Source organism: Nerophis lumbriciformis, linkage group LG38 (genome assembly GCF_033978685.3).
Source record: "Nerophis lumbriciformis linkage group LG38, RoL_Nlum_v2.1, whole genome shotgun sequence".
NCBI lineage: Eukaryota > Metazoa > Chordata > Actinopteri > Syngnathiformes > Syngnathidae > Nerophis > Nerophis lumbriciformis.
In genome coordinates, this window is record NC_084585.2 from 7,439,112 (window position 1) to 7,459,111 (window position 20,000).

Genomic DNA, 20,000 nt, shown 5'->3' on the forward strand with positions numbered 1-20,000 from the left:
TTTAATGAAACGCACAAAAAACTGCTCCTCGGATGAAAAAACTGACAAAACTGCCTGTAACTCTCCCTGGGAAGGTCGGAGAGACATGAAACAACAACCTCTATGTAGGTCTCACTTAGACCTACATTTCATAAATTGACAACCCCCAGCAAAAATCAACAGGAAGTTTGTAATTCCCCCTTCAAAACAATTTTTTTGTAAAAACCAGTCACCTTCCTTCAAAAACTATCTCCTCTGAGCGCGTTTGTCGTTTCGGCTTCAAACTAACACAGGAGAGAGATTAAACTCTTGTGTATAAAATAACAGAACAGCGTTTTAATACCTGCTCCGGTTTTGATTTTATGACCCTTCAAAGACCCGCTGCGCTGCTGTTTTTTTAAGATGGCTGCTTAAAAGCAGGAAGCACCAACGTGCCCACACAATGCAGACAAGGTAGGTACACTAGACAAAAGTCTTGGGACACTTCAGACTAAAAGTAGACAAAAGTATTGGGACACTTAGGACTAGCACCTGCCAAATACGCGGGCCCGACCAATGCTGCTTGCAGCTTTAATTTTAAATTGTCTTTCAAATGTCTATTCTTGGTGTTTTTTTATCAAATAAATTTCCCCCAAAAATGCGACTTATACTCCAGTGCGACTTATATATGTTTTTTTCCTTCTTTGTTATGCATTTTCGGCCGGTGCGACTTATACTCCGGAGCGACTTATACTCCAGTGCGACTTATATATGTTTTTTTCCTTCTTTGTTATGCATTTTCGGCCGGTGCGACTTATACTCCGGAGCGACTTATACTCCGAAAAATACGGTATTCTGTCCCACTACTGAGCCAAACTCTCGTCTTTCAAGCCCGCAATCTCGCTTGAACAAACGTGATTCAACAAAATCGAAGGAGAGGACCAAACCACTTTGTGTGTACACCACTTAAGATGCATGGTAGTTGTCTTTTTAATTATTTAAAAACGGTTTGATAAATAACTTACAAAAGTTATTTCTAAATTTATTCAAGAATACATGTGAAATAACATAAAAAAATAACTTGTTTGACTTAGTTACTTTAGGTCAAAAGAAAACACTTAAGTTGTCACTCGCCGCTCTCGGTCGGGCTCTGCTGATTGTCATCAGTGTCACATTTTTCATCAGCTGTGGGGGAGATGAAAATTATTAGCAATAATGCAACAAGTGAACGTTTTTCATCAATATCCGGTGACAGCAGAAGTAAAGAAAACTTCTAAATACCTAATTAAGTGTACAATGCAATGACAGACAAGAAAAATCCTTAAATTACTCACTTTCAAGGGTCTGCTGTAGTTCCTGTATGGTACTGAGGAGCACATGGAACTGCTTTTTCCGTAGTTCCAACTAAAGTAGGAACAAATGAAGTTAGACATGATTTGTTTCGGGTTTTTGTTTTTAACAAGTTAAATTAGAGGAATTAGAGATTACCTTTGCATCCACATTTTCCTTGGTGTTTGACAGCTGCTGGAGTTCTTTGTCAAGAGCCTCCAGCTGTCTGTGAACAGATGATATTTTAATCATAAACGTCTTTAATACAGTCAGTGAACAAATCAGCACCAAGAGTAATTGGTGGAAGCTCTGAACTCAAATGTCCCTAAGGTCAGGGGTGCCCATTACGTCGATGGTGGAGGGTGTGTCAGTCGATCGCCAGCCAGGCATTAAAAAAAATAGACCTACAAATTAGCAATCATCAATCTTCACCAAGACATCACTTTCGTCACCTAATTGACATTCACAGCACCCGAGGGTCTTCTGAGATGACGCTGGCTGCTGCCAGATCTTTATTAAGAAAAAATGACCGACAGGAAGGCGAGAAATACTTTTTATTTAAACAGACTCTCGCGCCGTACCTGCCGTCAAAATTCTAAAGACCGACTGCACAGTTCCTATCTTCACAATAAAAGCGCTGCTCCATCCTGCATGTGCTGACAAAATAAGACTCTCAGAAAGCTGCCGTGCACGAGCTAGAAAGCGACGGAGTTTGCCGCCAATGTATTTCTTGTAATGTGTATAAAAAGGAGTATGGAAGCTGGACAAATAAGATGGCAAAATCCAACCACTTTCATGTGGTATTGGACAGAAAGGAGGACTTTTTTTCTCCTCCATTTGTGGACTTTGGGCGGAAGTAGTCAGTATACAGGAGAACTCCCACGGTGAAACAGACCTACACTGCCCCCTACTGTCAGTAGTTAGCTGTTGTTTAGAAATCTGTTGAGATCCTAATGCAGGGGTCGGCAACCCAAAATGTTGAAAGAGCCATATTGGACCAAAAATACAAAAACAAATCTGTCTTGAGCCGCAAAAAATTAAAAGCCATATTACATACAGATAGTGTGTCATGAGCTACAAATTGAATTAAGACGACTTAAAGGAAACTAAATGAGCTCAAATATACCTACAAACGAGGCATAATGATGCAATATGTACATATAGCTAGCCTAAATAGCATGTTAGCATCGATTAGCTTGCAGTCATGCAGTGACCAAATATGTCTTATTAGCACTCCACACAGGTCAATAACATCAACAAAACTCACCTTTGTGCATTCATGCACATCGTTAAAAGTTTGGTGGACAAAATGAGACAGAAAAAGAAGTGGCATAAAACACGTCCTAGAAAGTCGGAGAAAGTTATACATGTAAACAAACTACGGTGAGTTCAAGGACCGCCAAAATTAGTAGGACAAAACGGCGCTCGCCAAATACTCAAATCAGTGAGGCATGTTTAATACAAACAGTGTGCTTTATAACAATTAGGGAGGTTTGCGTCGTGTTTGTCCTCCTACGGAAACCATATTAAAACAAACAAACAAAAATTTTCCCCTCATCTTTTTCCATTTTTCATACATTTTTGAAAAAGCTCCAGAGAGCCACTAGGGCGGCGCTAAAGAGCTGCATGCAGCTCTAGAGCCGCGGGTTGCCGACCCCTGTCCTAGAGTCACCATTACCTCTCATTCACATGAATATTATCAAAAACAAATTATTGAAAATGTGGACGTTATCATCACTACTGTCTGATCCCAATCAGAATCAGGTAATACACCAACTTATATTGTTGTCTTCATGAAAGAAAGGAATCTATGTGTTAAACATGCTTCTATTATCATTAAACACCTTTAACTTGTTAACAAAAACCTCCTTCATAAATAAATAAATATAAAAAATTATACATATGAATGAGTTAGATCCCCTCGACTTGGTCAATTGAAAAGTAGCTCGCCTGCAGAAAAAGTGTTGGCACCCCTGCCTAAGGTTATACAAATGTTGAGTTCGACCATAAAATAGGTCCAAAATATATCTCTAAAGTGTCAAGAGTTGACCTATGCAGAGAAAACAAAACAAAATAAAATGAGGACGGTTAAGAGAAGACTATGAGAAGAGAATACTAGTATAGACCAGAAGTAAGGCAACAGACATTCAAAGTAGGAAGAACCAGCAGTGTTACAGTTAAAGGGGAAACACACTTTTTGGGGGGGATTTTCGCCTATCATTCAGAATCCTTATGTAAGCCAAAACACACATACCGTATTTTCCGCACTATTAGCCGCACCTAAAAACCACAAATTTACTCAAAAGCTGACAGTGCGGCGTATAACCCGGTGCGCTTTATATATGGATTAATATTAAGATTCATTTTCATAAAGTTTCGGTCTCGCAACTACGGTAAACAGCCGCCATCTTTTTTCCCCGTAGAAGAGGAAGTGCTTCTTCTTCTACGCAAGCAACCGCCAAGGTAAGCACCCGCCCCCATAGAACAGGAAGCGCTTCTTCTTCTACTGTAAGCAACCACCCGCCCGCGTAGAAGAAGAAGAAGCGCGCGGATATTACGTTTCATTTCCTTTGTGTGTTTACATCTGTAAAGACCACAAAATGGCTCCTACTAAGCGACAGGTTTCCGGTTCATGAAAAGACGCAATCTCTCCATCCGCACACGGACTACTATTTCACAGCAACTGCCTAAAGACTTTCAAGAAAAGCTGGCTACTTTCCGTGCATATTGTAAAAACAAGATAGCTGAAAAAAAGATCCGGCCAGAGAACATTATCAACATGGACGAGGTTCCACTGACTTTTGATATTCCTGTGAACCGCACTGTGGATACAACGGGAGCACGTACGGTGAATATTCGCACCACAGGGAATGAGAAGTCATCCTTCACTGTGGTTCTAGCTTGCCATGCTAATGGCCAGAAACTTCCACCCATGGTGATATTCAAAAGGAAGACCTTGCCAAAAGAGACCTTTCCAGCCGGCGTCATCATAAAAGCTAACTCGATGGGATGGATGGATGAAGAAAAGATGAGCGAGTGGTTAAGGTAAGTTTACGCGAAGAGGCCGGGTGGCTTTTTTCACGCAGCTCCGTCCATGTTGATATACGACTCCATGCGCGCCCACATCACGCTGGTTTTTAATATATTATTAAAGTTTGACTGACCTATCTGACTGTTTTTTTGACATTCCTTTAGCGCAGTTAGATGCGGCTTATAACACGGGGCGGCTTATAGGTGGACAAAGTTTTGAAATATGCCGTTCATTGAAGGCGCGGCTTATAACCCAGGGCGGCTTATGGTGCGGAAAATACGGTACTGTATGTTTTTCTTTATTATTAAATATAACTAGTAAATAAATGTGAAAAAAGTCAGTCTACAATGGAGACAAAACGACAGTCGCTCTATTCTGCCTACAAAGTGCTTAAAAAAACATACAAATGCCTCCATAAACATTTGCATATACACGTAAGGGGGCGGTATAGCTCGGATTTGTAGAGTGGCCGTGCCAGCAACTTGAGGGTTGCAGGGTCGATCCCCGCTTCCGCCATCCTAGTCACTGCCGTTGTGTCCTTGGGCAAGACCACCTGCTCGCAGTGCCATCCACACTGGTTTAAATGTAACTTAGATATTGGGTTTCACTATGTCATTAGAGAAAAGCGCTATATAAGTATAATTCACTTCACTTCAAGTGTGAATATGAGTGTGAATGTATTGGCCCTGCGATGAGGGGGTGACTTATCTAGGGTATACCCTGCCTTCCGCCCGAATGCAGCTGGCTCCGGTCCCCACGCAACCCCGCAAGGGACAAGCGGTAGAAAATGGACTGTAAGTATATATGTAATGTAGTAACAGGCACATTCATAATCACATGTGATATTTACGTATTCTGCACATTTTAAGCATACGGCAAATGCATCATGATGTTCGCGTTTTCCTTCCATAACATCACTGACTACTTCTCACTCACTGCAGACTTCATAAAGAGTCAAGGAACATAATAAAACACCACTATTATGTTAGATCCACGATGGACTGGACTCTCACTATTATGCTAGATCCACTATGGACTGGACTCTCACACTATTATGTTAGATCCACTATGGACTGGACTCTCACACTATTATGTTAGATCTGCTATGGACTGGACTCTCATTATTATGTTAGATCCAGAATGGACTAGACTCTCACACTATTATGTTAGATCCACTATGGACTGGACCCTCACACTATTATGTTAGATCCACTATGGACTGGACTCTCACAATATTATGCTAGATCCACTATGGACTGGACTCTCACAATATTATGTTAGAGCCACTATGGACTGGACTCTCACAATATTATGCTAGATCCACTATGGACTGGACTCTCACAATATTATGTTAGATCCACGATGGACTGGACTCTCACACTATTATGTTAGATCCACTATGGACTGGACTCTCACTATTATGTTAGATCCACTATGGACTGGACTCTCACAATATTATGTTAGATCCACTACGGACTGGACTCTCACACTATTATGTTAGATCCACTATGGACTGGACTCTCACACTATTATGTACGATCCACTATGGACTGGACTCTCACACTCTTATGTTAGATCCACTATGGACTGGACTCTCACTATTATGTTAGATCCACTATGAACTAGACTCTCACACTATTATGTTAGATCCACTATGGACTGGACTCTCACAATATTATGCTAGATCCACTATGGACTGGACTCTCACAATATTATGTTAGAGCCACTATGGACTGGACTCTCACAATATTATGTTAGATCCACTATGGACTGGACTCTCACACTATTATGTTAGATCCACTATGGACTAGACTCTCACTATTATGTTAGATCCACTATGGACTGGACTCTCACACTATTATGTTAGATCCACTACGGACTGGACTCTCACTATTATGTTAGATCCACTATGGACTGGATTCTCACACTTATGTTAGATCCACTATGGACTGGACTCTCACACTATTATGTTAGATCCACTATGGACTGGACTCTCACTATTATGTTAGATCCACTATGGACTAGACTCTCACACTATTATGTTAGATCCACTATGGACTGGACTCTCACACTATTATGTTAGATCCGCTACGGACTGGACTCTCACACTATTATGTTAGATCCACTACGGACTGGACTCTCACACTATTATGTTAGATCCACTACGGACTGGACTCTCACACTATTATGTTAGATCCACTATGGACTGGACTCTCACACTATTATGTTAGATCCACTATGGACTGGACTCTCACACTATTATGTTAGATCCACTATGGACTGGACTCTCACAATATTATGTTAGATCCACTATGGACTGGACTCTCACTATTATGTTAAATCCACTATGGACTGGACTCTCACACTATTATGTTAGATCCACTAAGGACTGGACTCTCACACTATTATGTTAGATCCACTATGGACTGGACTCTCACTATTATGTTAGATCCACTATGGACTGGATTCTCACACTTATGTTAGATCCACTATGGACTGGACTCTCACACGATTATGTTAGATCCACTATGGACTGGACTCTCACTATTATGTTAGATCCACTATGGACTAGACTCTCACACTATTATGTTAGATCCACTATGGACTGGACTCTCACACTATTATGTTAGATCCACTATGGACTGGACTCTCACAATATTATGTTAGATCCACTATGGACTGGACTCTCACTATTATGTTAGATCCACTATGGACTAGACTCTCACACTATTATGTTAGATCCACTATGGACTGGACTCTCACTCTATTATGTTAGATCCACTATGGACTGTACTCTCACTATTATGTTAGAGCCACTATGGACTGGACTCTCACTATTATGTTAAATCCACTATGGACTGGACTCTCACACTATTATGTTAGATCCACTACGGACTGGACTCTCACACTATTATGTTGTATCCACTATGGACTGGACTCTCACTATTATGTTAGATCCACTATGGACTAGACTCTCACACTATTATGTTAAATCCACTATGGACTGGACTCTCACACTATTATGTTAGAGCCACTATGGACTGGACTCTCACTATTATGTTAAATCCACTATGGACTGGACTCTCACAATATTATGTTAGAGCCACTATGGACTGGACTCTCACTATTATGTTAAATCCACTATGGACTGGACTCTCACACTATTATGTTAAATCCACTATGGACTGGACTCTCACACTATTATGTTAGATCCGCTACGGACTGGACTCTCACACTATTATGTTAGATCCACTACGGACTGGACTCTCACACTATTATGTTAGATCCACTATGGACTGGACTCTCACACTATTATGTTAGATCCACTATGGACTGGACTCTCACACTATTATGTTAGATCCACTATGGACTGGACTCTCACTATTATGTTAGATCCACTATGGACTAGACTCTCACACTATTATGTTAAATCCACTATGGACTGGACTCTCACACTATTATGTTAGATCCACTATGGACTGGACTCTCACAATATTATGCTAGATCCACTATGGACTGGACTCTCACAATATTATGTTAGATCCACTATGGACTGGACTCTCACAATATTATGTTAGATCCACTATGGACTGGACTCTCACTATTATGTTAGATCCACTATGGACTGGACTCTCACAATATTATGCTAGATCCACTATGGACTGGACTCTCACTATTATGTTAGATCCACTATGGACTGGACTCTCACACTATTATGTTAGATCCACTATGGACTGGACTCTCACAATATTATGCTAGATCCACTATGGACTGGACTCTCACAATATTATGTTAGATCCACTATGGACTGGACTCTCACTATTATGTTAGATCCACTATGGACTGGACTCTCACAATATTATGTTAGATCCACTATGGACTGGACTCTCACAATATTATGCTAGATCCACTATGGACTGGACTCTCACAATATTATGCTAGATCCACTCGGCGTCCATTGCACCGGTCGCCCAGGGGGGGTCCCACATCTGCGGTGCCCTCCAAGGTTTCTCATTGTCCCATTGGGTTGAGTATTTCCTTGCCCTGATGTGGGATCTGAGCCGAGGATGTCGTTGTGGCTTGTGCAGCCCATTGAGACACTCGTGATTTAGGGCTATATAAGTAAACATTGATTGATTGATTGACTTACTGTACAATGTCTGCTGTCACTGTGATGCCTGCTGCTAAGATGTTGATATATTCCTGCTTAGATAAAGAATGACTCATAATCCTCACGGGGGAAAAAGGGGGAGTGGAAACAAGCGTTTTTTTCGTGTCTTTCTCGCCATTTCCAGGTCTAAATTGGATGCCAAAGTTGACCAACTTGTCGGATTATGTCCTCATCCTTCTCCTATCCAGGTGAGAGGCATTATTTATGATCTAGAATAAACCATCACAAGCTCATCAGCTGACGTCATTATAACAGCTCGTTAGCTCTCTGTGATCAAGACCACTATAAATAATTTGTCTGCGTTGGTGCGTATAATAACAATATCACTAATTCTTGGTTAATATTTAGGTCACGAAATGTAAATGCAGTATTGCTGGCAATTTTTTGGATGGTTATTCAAAGGGTTTTATGTGGGGAAGAGAGGACCTCCCTTGGGCTCAATTGTAAGCGGACTTTTATTTACAAGTTAGAATGCATTACAAAATATATATCTGTCTACTTGTCCCTCATAATGATTGTGAACGATAGGCAACATTCCAATAAAAGTGCAGTTCCCCTCTAAAGATTGAATGAAGTTAGACCGGAACAAATCATTTCTGATAGCGAGATAGTAAGTGCTCAACCATAGTGTTTTTACTGTAGAAGAGTGAATAACTCACTTGAGTGTTTCATGGCGATCAGGGTGATGCTCAATCACCTTTGCCAGAGCATCATACTCTGCAGGAGGAATATGAGGGGAAAATAGGTGAAAAACGATTCATTATTATGATAACTCCAAGTAAAACCATTATTTGTACATCCCCCAAATGACAGTTATTGCCATAATATCCTACAGACATTTTTTTTGTAGAACATATTTGTTATGTTATGGGATTACACAGGTTAAATGCTCACACAACTACCAAATACTGTAACATACCTGCCAACTTTTGAAATCAGAAAAACCTAGTAGCCAGGGTCCAAGGGCCGCAGGCTCCAGTAGGTCCAGGACAAAGTTCTGGTGGGGGGTTCATTCGCCCCCCGACGCAAAATGATTGATTGCATTCAGACAGGTTAAAATGTTGCTAAAACCATCACTTTTCTATCAGTCACAGTGACTTTTCAAAACAAAAATATTACAGCAAAAATCATATGGGTTGATTGACATGTTTATTCTGTAAGCTAACTTCAATAGTTTGAAATTATTTTGACAGTTAATGCCAGTTATCCTGTCAACCTTTCACAAGACTTCAATTTGTTAATTGAAAGTATAAACAGTATAAACACTTTTTACAGTAAACAAATGGTAAAACAGTACTAAACAATTCCATTAAAAAAAAAAATTGGTGTCATTATTAACTTTCTGTCCAAGCTTGTATAATCTACTGCCTTGTTCAATTGTAAAAAATATTCTGTGCCTAAAATTCACATTTCTATCACAATCATCATACTGTAAACATGGTAAGCTAACTTCATTAAAATTAATAGTCCTGTCAATAGCATGGAATTACAATTCAAATGTAGTTTTTTTGTAAGCCTTTCAAAATAATTCAAAATATGAAAAATTAATGAAAATTAATTTAAGCCATCAGACACTTGAAAAGTGGCACATCACATCTCTAATGTAATCATTTTAACTTTTCAACAGAAATAGCACTGCAAAAATATTAAGGACATACTTCTGTATTTTGGTAGTTATGCTGTCGACATTTAACAAGATTTCTTCAACTTGGACTTGAAAGCATAAATAGTATAAACACTTTTAACAGTATAACAGTACTAAACAATTCCAATAGATAACATTGGTGTCATTACCTTTTTGTGGCTAAAATCCAAATTTAGCAACGGCATTAGACTTGTGTTTTTTTGTCCCAACGTGGTCTTTTACATCGCTAATTCCTCCATGTCCGATCGAAAAATCTTGTCTGCACAAGGTGCAATTCGCGTAGTTTTCACCCTTTTTGGAACGGATAATTATTCCCGGATAGGCTTTTGAATATTCTTCACGGAATGACTGCAGTTTTCTTTTCGGTTTAAGACTCGTTTGCGATTTTTCTCCGGCTGATTCCATGATCGTTCGCTCGTTTGGAAACAATGGGCAACAGGTGCCTCGTGCTTGGCAGCGGTGCTATAAATAGCCTCGCGCATGGCATTCGGAATGGCTCGATAGGAAGTTACGGGAAGCAGTGTCGATTGTCATTGTTGTTACGCAATTTCGTGAATAAAACTTAAAAAAAAAAAAATTGTTTTTAATTAATGAAAAACCGTATTTTTTATCACTGCAACCGTAACCCGGAATAGGTTGATGAAAACCGTACTAATTACGGGAAAACCGGAGTAGTTGGCAGGTATGCTGTAAGCTGGGAGCAAAAAGAACGTGTGAGATAACCTTACCTTGGCGGTTCTTTCTTACTCTCTTGGCTCTCTGGATTTCTTTTTTACACTCTGCTATCTTCTCATGTGCAGATGTTATGTTTTCTTCTGTCAAACGGGCAAATAAGAGGGTGCATTATGTTTCTGCACAGATAAAAGTGAAGATCAATTAACTGTATAAACACAATGGTTCAAGCGAGGGGTGTCCAAAGCGCATTTTTTATTGGTTCTAGACAAATTCTACAAATAAGGTCATTATTAATGATCTATTATTAGATATTACTTAATAATGTACTTTGTCACAAAGCTCAAAGTTACATTAAATTGTTTTAGCATCTTTAATGTACAAATGTGCCCCATCCTTCCATTGTTCTGCATGAGGCCATCAGTGGAAACAAGTTTGGACACCCGTGGTTTAAACACAATGTAAATACCACTACTAACCTATATTGGAGTATATTGTCTCGTAATTCTCCATTTCTATTAGATTCATATCATAGACCATGAGGGTCTTCCTCATGGAAAATTCACATTGGGTCAACGTGCCAAGCATCCTCTGGTACTGTGTGAAGCTAAACACCCAAAGAATACATTGGAGAGGTTTACACCGTGTCAAAAATAAGGAAATGCACATTTTAAAAGCAGTGTATTGCTATTAGGGCTGGGCGATATATGGAATATACTGGATATATCGCGGGTTTGTCTCTGTGCGATATAGAAAATGACTATATCGTGATATTCGAGTATACGTTCTCACGCAGTTGCTTTTAGCTACAGGCTTTTTCTCACTCTGTTGTCGTCTCTCCTTCTCACAGAGACATAAAACAAGCGCACCTTCTTACATACGTCACATACGTATACGCCCTCGCGGAGCAGAGAGGTAGCGGCATGGGTAACGTTAGCTGTGGTGCGAGTGGTAATACGAGAGAAAGAAGGTGCGAATCTGGTAACAAATGAAGGAAGAATTAATTCCCAAGAAAAACAGCATGCGGTCCATCGTCTGGCGGTGGTTTGGCTTCAAGCGGGAAGATGTCGAACAGGCAACCGTAATATGTCAAGTATGCGGCAAAAGCGTTGTTCCAAAAAGTAGCATGACTGCTAATATGTAGCATCATTTGAAAAGTCACGCGCAAAAGAATGAAGAGTGCTTGAAACTCCGCATGTCAACATCTCCGTTTTGTGCCACACCAACAAAATGCCGAAGCAACTCCACTGGCTACCCATCAAACATCGTATCCACTTTAAAATAATTATCCTCACTTTCAAAGCCATCCCATAACCTCTCTCCATCATATCTCTCTGACCTGATCCATGTTGCCACGCCCTCACGTTCCCTAAGATCCTCTTCATCCATCCATCTCACTGTCCCTTTATTTAAACTGTCCACCATGGGTGCCCGAGCTTTCAGCCGCTCTGCTCCACATCTTTGGAACTCTTTACCACCAGACCTTCGTAACTTAGACTCAATATCCCTCTTCAAATCAAGACTCAAAACACCTATTCCTGACTGCTTATTCATTGTAATCGTCTTTTCTTCTCTATCTTTGTTGTTGTTTTTATCCAATTTGATTTTACTGTTTTGATTTTGTCCGGTGTCCTTGAGTGCCCAGAAAGGCGCCTTATAAATAAAATGTATTATTATTATTTCCAGATCAACACCGTATGAAACAAATAGTCAACAACAGAAGGAGATAACGTCCGCAGGAACCTACCACATAGCAAAGGACATACACTATTTGATTTCCTATTATGCAGCTCATTTTTATTTGACAGTTTTTGAAACATCTTGTGTGACATCATGCACAAAAGTGCACTTTTTTTGTTTTAAACTATTGTCGTGGCATTCTGTACAAAAAGTGCACTTTAATTTAGTGTTTTTTTGATATGTCATCTTAGTGACATCATGCACAAAAGTGCACTAATAGCTTGTTTTAAAATGTCTCTGACAATCTTGCACTTTCTGTTTTGAAATTACATGAATGTTTGTGCCACTGCTTAATAACTGTTTAATAAATACACTTTTGGTCAATTGACTTAGTTGTGATTTCCCTCTCTGCATATTAATGCAGTATGAAGAAGAATGTTTTATTGTAGACACATAAGGAGGGTGACTCCCTCATTACAGACAAAATGGAGGTAGTAAGCAGACTTAACACCTTTTTCACCAGCATAGCCACAACTCTAGTCAACAAGCTGTCCCACCACTCTGGTCACTTTGGTGTAGAACACATTAAAGCCTTCTACAGAAAGCTAGGAGTATCCAACAACGATTTCAAATTAGAAATGGTCTCAGCTGACGAGGTGATTAAAAAATTGAGCGCGCTCCACCCAAACAAGGCCACCGGCCTTGATAATATCCCCTCCAGATTCCTCAGGGACTCTGCCACCACCATTGCCCCGATCATCACGCACATAATAAACCTCTCAATTACTCAAGGCCAAGTACCAAAATATTTCAAAATAGCAAGAGTAACTCCCCTCTTTAAAAAAGGAAGCAAATTAGAACCTGGCAACTACCGACCTGTTTCTATTCTCAGTTCCATTTCGAAAGTAATGGAAAAAATAGTTTATGAACACCTCATCGAGCTGGATGCAATCTTACTTGGAGGGGAGGAAACAGGTGGTTGAGTTGAACGGCACCGTGTCCCCCCGCCCCCTCTCAGTAAGCTGTGGAGTCCCCCAAGGCAGTATATTAGGGCCTTTACTGTTCCTAATATACATAAACGACATGTCATCAGCATGCCACTGTGAATTGTTTTTGTTTGCGGATGACTCGGCCCTGCTGGTATCCGGCAAGGACAAGTAGAATTTGCACCTGGCTCGCTGACAACAAGCTATCCATACACTTAGGTAAAACGGAATCCATCCTGTTTGGGTACCACATCAACCTTAAGAAAGTCAGTGACTTCACTATAAAAGTGGGTGACATTGTTATCGCCAGGAAGGATGAGGTCACCTACCTAGGTTCCATTCTAGAGGCTAATCTTTCCTGTGATAAAATGGCAACCAAGGTAATCAAAAAGGTCAACCAACGAACGAGATTTCTCTATAGAATCTCCTCTCTGGTCAACAAAAGCACCATGAAGATTCTGGCGGGAACTCTCGTTCAACCCTTGTTCGATTACGCATGCACCTCCAAAACCCTCAAATCTAGACTCCAAACATCCCAGAACAAGCTAGTCAGATTACTTCTAGACCTCCACCTCAGATCACATCTCACTCCTACCCACTTCTCCAAAGTGGGCTGGCTCAGGGTGGAGGACAGAGTAAAACAACTTGCACTGAGCCTTGTCTATAAAATCCGCTACGCCTCCCTGACACCGAAGTACATGTCAAACTACTTCCTTAACGTAAATGACCGCCATAACCACAACACCAGGGGGAGCTCCACTAACCACGTTAAACCCAGATTCCGATCTAACAAAGGTCTTAACTCATTCTCTTTCTATGCCTCATCAATGTGGAATGCACTCCCAACAGGTGTAAAAGAAAGGGCATCTCGATCCTCCTTCAAAACCGCACTAAAAGAACACCTCCAGGCAACTTCAACCCTAAACTAACACCCTCCCTTCCTCATCATACTTCCTCGGATTGTAAATAATCAAATGTAAACAATCAAATGTACCGTAGTCACTTTTTTTTATAATTTCTAATCTCTCTCTCTGTGTCCAATACTTGCTGTGCATATGTACCAAGTCAGACCTACACTGTTCCAATGTCAATTTCTCTGATTGTTGATGACTGAAGTGTTGATACCAACCAAACTTAACCCCCCTCCCTCCCTCCATATCCCACACCCCGGATTGTAAATAATGTAATTAATTAAATTTATATACTGTGACGATTATCTTGTGTGATGACTGTATTATGCTGATAGTATATACAGTGGGGCAAAAAAGTATTTAGTCAGCCACCGATTGTGCAAGTTCTCCCACTTAAAATGATGACAGAGGTCTGTAATTTTCATCGTAGGTACACTTCAACTGTGAGAGACAGAATGTGAAAAAAAAATCCAGGAATTCACATTGTAGGAATTTTAAAGAATTTATTTGTAAATTATGGTGGAAAATAAGTATTTGGTCACTTCAAACAAGGAAGATCTCTGGCTCTCACAGACCTGTAACTTCTTCTTTAAGAAGCTCTTCTGTTCTCCACTCGTTACCTGTATTAATGGCACCTGTTTGAACTCGTTATCTGTATAAAAGACACATGTCCACAGCCTCAAACAGTCAGACTCCAAACTCCACTATGGCCAAGACCAAAGAGCTGTCGAAGGACAACAGGAAAAGAATTGTAGACCTGCACCAGACTGTGAAGAGTGAATCTACAATAGGCAAGCAGCTTGGTGTGAAAAAATCAACTGTGGGAGCAATTATCAGAAAATGGAAGACATACAAGACCACTGATAATCTCCCTCGATCTGGGGCTCCACGCAAGATCTCATCCCGTGGGGTCAAAATGATCATGAGAACGGTGAGCAAAAATCCCAGAACCACACGGGGAGACCTGGTGAATGACCTGCAGAGAGCTGGGACCAAAGTAACAAAGGTTACCATCAGTAACACACTACGCCGACAGGGAATCAAATCCTGCAGTGCCAGATGTGTCCCCATGCTTAAGCCAGTGCATGTCCAGGCCCGTCTGAAGTTTGCCCAAGAGCACATGGATGATACAGCAGAGGATTGGGAGAATGTCATGTGGTCAGATGAAACCAAAATATAACTTTTTGGTATAAACTCAACTCGTCGTGTTTGGAGGAAGAAGAATACTGAGTTGCATCCCACGAGCACCATACCTACTGTGAAGCATGGGGGTGGAAACATCATGCTTTGGGGCTGTTTTTCTGCTAAGGGGACAGGTCGACTGATCCGTGTTAAGGAAAGAATAAATGGGGCCATGTATCGTGAAATTTTGAGCCAAAACCTCCTTCCATCAGTGAGAGCTTTGAAGATGAAACGTGGCTGGGTCTTCCAGCATGACAATGATCCCAAACACACCGCCCGGGCAACGAAGGAGTGGCTCCGTAAGAAGCATTTGAAAGTCCTGTAGTCTCCAGACCTCAACCCCATAGAAAATCTGTGAAGGGAGTTGAAAGTCCGTGTTGCTCGGCGACAGCCCCAAAACATCACTGCTCTCGAGAAGATCTGCATGGAGGAATGGGCCAAAATACCAGCTACTGTGTGTGCAAACCTGGTAAAGACCTATAGTAATCGTTTGACCTCGGTTATTGCCAACAAAGGTTATATTACAAAGCATTGAGTTGAATTTTTGTTATTGACCAAATACTTATTTTCCGCCATATTTTACAAATAAATGCTTTAAAATTCCTACAATGTGAATTCCTGGATTTTTTTTTCACATTCTGTCTCTCACAGTTGAAGAGTACCTATGATGAAAATTACAGACCTCTGTCATCATTTTAAGTGGGAGAACTTGCACAATCGGTGGCTGACTAAATACTTTTTTGCCCCACTGTATCTGTATCATGAATCAATTTTTGGACCCTGACTTAAACAAGTTGAAAAACTTATTCGGGTGTTACCATTTAGTGGTCAATTGTACGGAATATGTACTTCACTGTGCAATCTACTAAAAAAGGTTTCAATCAATAGAATCATCATAGTGCTGTGATGATATGCATCATTCAAGGCTAAGGCAAAATATCCAGATATATATCGTGTATCGTGACATGGCCTAAAAATATCGAGATATTAAAAAAAAAGCCATATCGACCAGCCCTAGTTGCTATGCGTGTAATATTATTAGTATTATTTGTATGACGTGTTTTGTTGCGTCCACTTACCTTTCCTCCGCGGTCGCAGTAGAGTTGCACCATTTAGTGAAGGTTTTGAGCAGCAAATTGATTCTCCTGTCGTCTCCGGCTCCGTCCCCGTCGATAAGAAGACGAGTTCGAATGATTTCATCTAAAAAAAAACAACAACAATATTAAACCATTAGGTGTCGCCTCGCTAGCTGATAGCAACAATGCTAATGTTGATTCACGCCTCTGTACTAAACGTTAAATATCAACGCCTGCGTCGGCATTGTTGGATACAAAATATGAATAACTCTGTTTTTTATCATTATTGATGAACTCAAATAAAAAAGAAGATTATACACACCGTCCGTAACAGTCCCCATTCTGCCGGTGGAGTCGTTTTTTTCTTCTTCTGTGGTGTCTTCTTCTTCCTTTATTCAACTGGCAGATTGCGGTGTATAGCGCCACCTACTGACTATATGCAAGCACGCTTTTGCATGTATCTACAGTCGTGGTCAAAAGTTGACATACACTTAATAGATTTTATTTGTAAAAAAATAAAAGTAATAATAATAATAATAGATTTTATATATTTTATTTGGGAAAAAAAGCACTTTCCATTGAGCAAACAACCTCAAAGTGCTACAGTGTATTAAAAAAATAAAATAAAAAGATAATAAAATTTAAAAAAATAAAATACAAACTGCGATGAGGTCGCGACTTGTCCAGGGTGTACCCCGCCTTCCGCCCGATTGTAGCTGAGATAGGCTCCAGCGCCCCCCGCGACCCCAAAGGGAATAAGCGGTAGAAAATGGATGGATGGATGGATGGAAAATACAAACTAGAACTAAATTCACACATTTAAAAAACACTTTAAGGCCAATGTCTTGGAAAAATATATCACTCTTGAATCAACACAGATAGTTAATACTATGATCAATGTTAATTACAAACTAAATGTGGGATATAAATAATAATGGAAGTATAATTGTTTGTATATAGTAGAGATGTCCGATATTATCGGCCGATAAATGCCATCCATCCATCCATCTTCTTCCGCTTATCCGAGGTCGGGTCGCGGGGGCAGCAGCCTAAGCAGGGAAGCCCAGACTTCCTTCTCCCCAGCCACTTCGTCCAGCTCTTCCTGTGGGACCCCGAGGCGTTCCCAGGCCAGCCGGGAGACATAGTCTTCCCAACGTGTCCTGGGTCTTCCCCGCGGCCTCCTACCGGTCGGACGTGCCCTAAACACCTCCCTAGGGAGGCGTTCGGGTGGCATCCTGACCAGATGCCCGAACCACCTCATCTGGCTCCTCTCCATGTGGAGGAGCAGCGGCTTTACTTTGAGCTCCCCCCAGATGGCAGAGTTTCTCACCCTATCTCTAAGGGAGAGCCCCGCCACCCGGCGGAGGAAACTCATTTCGGCCGCTTGTACCCGTGATCTTGTCCTCTCGGTCATAACCCAAAGCTCATGACCATAGGTGAGGATGGGAACGTAGATCGACCGGTAAATTGAGAGCTTTGCCTTCCGGCTCAGCTCCTTCTTCACCACAACGGATCGATACAGCGTCCGCATTACTGAAGACGCCGCACCGATCCGCCTGTCGATCTCACGATCCACTCTTCCCCCACTCGTGAACAAGACTCCGAGGTACTTGAACTCCTCCACTTGGGGCAAGATCTTCTCCCCCACCCGGAGATGGCACTCCACCCTTTTCCCGGCGAGAACCATGGACTCGGACTTGGAGGTGCTGATTCTCATCCCAGTCGCTTCACACTCGGCTGCGAACCGATCCAGTGAGAGCTGAAGATCCTGGCCAGATGAAGCCATCAGGACCACATCATCTGCAAAAAGCAGAGACCTAATCCTGCAGCCACCAAACCAGATCCCCTCAACGCCTTGACTGCGCCTAGAAATTCTGTCCATAAAAGTTATGAACAGAATCGGTGACAAAGGGCAGCCTTGGCGGAGTCCAACCCTCACTGGAAAAGTGTCCGACTTACTGCCGGCAATGCGGACCAAGCTCTGGCACCGAGCATACAGGGAGCGGACCGCCACAATCAGACAGTCCGTTACCCCATACTCTCTGAGCACTCCCCACAGGACTTCCCGAGGGACACGGTCGAATGCCTTCTCCAAGTCCACAAAGCACATGTAGACTGGTTGGGCAAACTCCCATGCACCCTCAAGGACCCTGCCGAGAGTATAGAGCTGGTCCACAGTTCCCCGACCAGGACGAAAACCACACTGTTCCTCCTGAATCCGAGGTTCGACTATCCGACGTAGCCTCCTCTCCAGTACACCTGAATAGACCTTACCGGGAAGGCTGAGGAGTGTGATAAATGCGTTAAAATGTAATATCGGAAATTATCAGTATTGTTTTTTTTATTATCGGTATCTGTGTTTTTTTGTTTTTTTTTATTAAATCAACATAAAAAACACAAGATACACTTACAATTAGTGCACCAACCCAAAAACACCTCCCTCCCCCATTTACACTCATTCACACAAAAGGGTTGTTTCTTTCTGTTATTAATATTCTGGTTCCTACATTATATATCAATATAGATCAATACTGTAAGCACACATGATTGTGCGTGCTGCTGGTCCACTAATAGTACAAACCTTTAACAGTTAATTTGACTCATTTTCATTAATTACTAGTTTCCATGTAACTGTTTTTATATTGTTTTACTTTCTTTTTTATTCAAGAAAATATTTTTAATTTATTTATATTATTTTATTTTATGATTTTTTTTTTAAGTACCTTATCTTCACCCTACCTGGTTGTCCAAATTAGGCATAATAATGTGTTAATTCCACGACTGTATATATCGGTTGATATCGGTATCGATTGATATCGGTATCGGTAATTAAAGAGTTGGACAATATCGGAATATTGGAAATCGGCAAAAAGCCATCATCAGACATCCCTAGTATATAGTATATAATTGTGTCATGTGTCAAGGATATTTCACATGCCTTTACTGTGTATATAATTGAACAGTATTTATGTTGTGTACAATGTGTATTTATAATATGTTGTGAAAAGGAAATTTCATAATTTTTGGAAGCTCATCTTGTATTTGACTTTGTTTATAGGTTTAGGCGCATTAAGTGTTCAACTTCAGCTTAAACCCTTTCGGTCTGCAACATTTTTCATTTATGAATGTACAACTGTTTGTTTATGTAAAACTGTTTGTTTATTTTGTTGACCATTGACCGAAGAAATAATAAATACTAGACTAGCACGCATATATCTAAAAAAAAAAAAAAAAGGTTTTTTTAAATTGAAGGGTTTTTAGGCCTTTTTTAAAAGCATCCTGTTAGAATAATTATGTGTATATTATCGCACAACTCTTATGCTTAAGGGCCGTTGCTATAGTTATCATCAAATGTGCTG

The 20,000-nt window shown here is 40.8% G+C and overlaps 1 protein-coding gene across 1 annotated transcript; it reads right to left on the reverse strand.

Annotated features, from left to right (window-relative positions):
- Nucleotides 1-908: 908 nt before the first annotated feature.
- Nucleotides 909-17,058, reverse strand: thoc7 (THO complex 7). Its single transcript, XM_061932332.1, has 8 exons — nucleotides 16,964-17,058; nucleotides 16,645-16,765; nucleotides 11,286-11,413; nucleotides 10,863-10,949; nucleotides 9,149-9,206; nucleotides 1,447-1,513; nucleotides 1,293-1,362; nucleotides 909-1,143 (listed from the first exon to the last, which is right to left on the reverse strand). The coding sequence occupies exons 1-8, from the start codon at nucleotides 16,980-16,982 to the stop codon at nucleotides 1,085-1,087; spliced, it is 609 nt and encodes a 202-aa protein (XP_061788316.1). The 5' UTR covers nucleotides 16,983-17,058; the 3' UTR covers nucleotides 909-1,084.
- Between the last annotated feature and the right edge of the window lie 2,942 nt (nucleotides 17,059-20,000).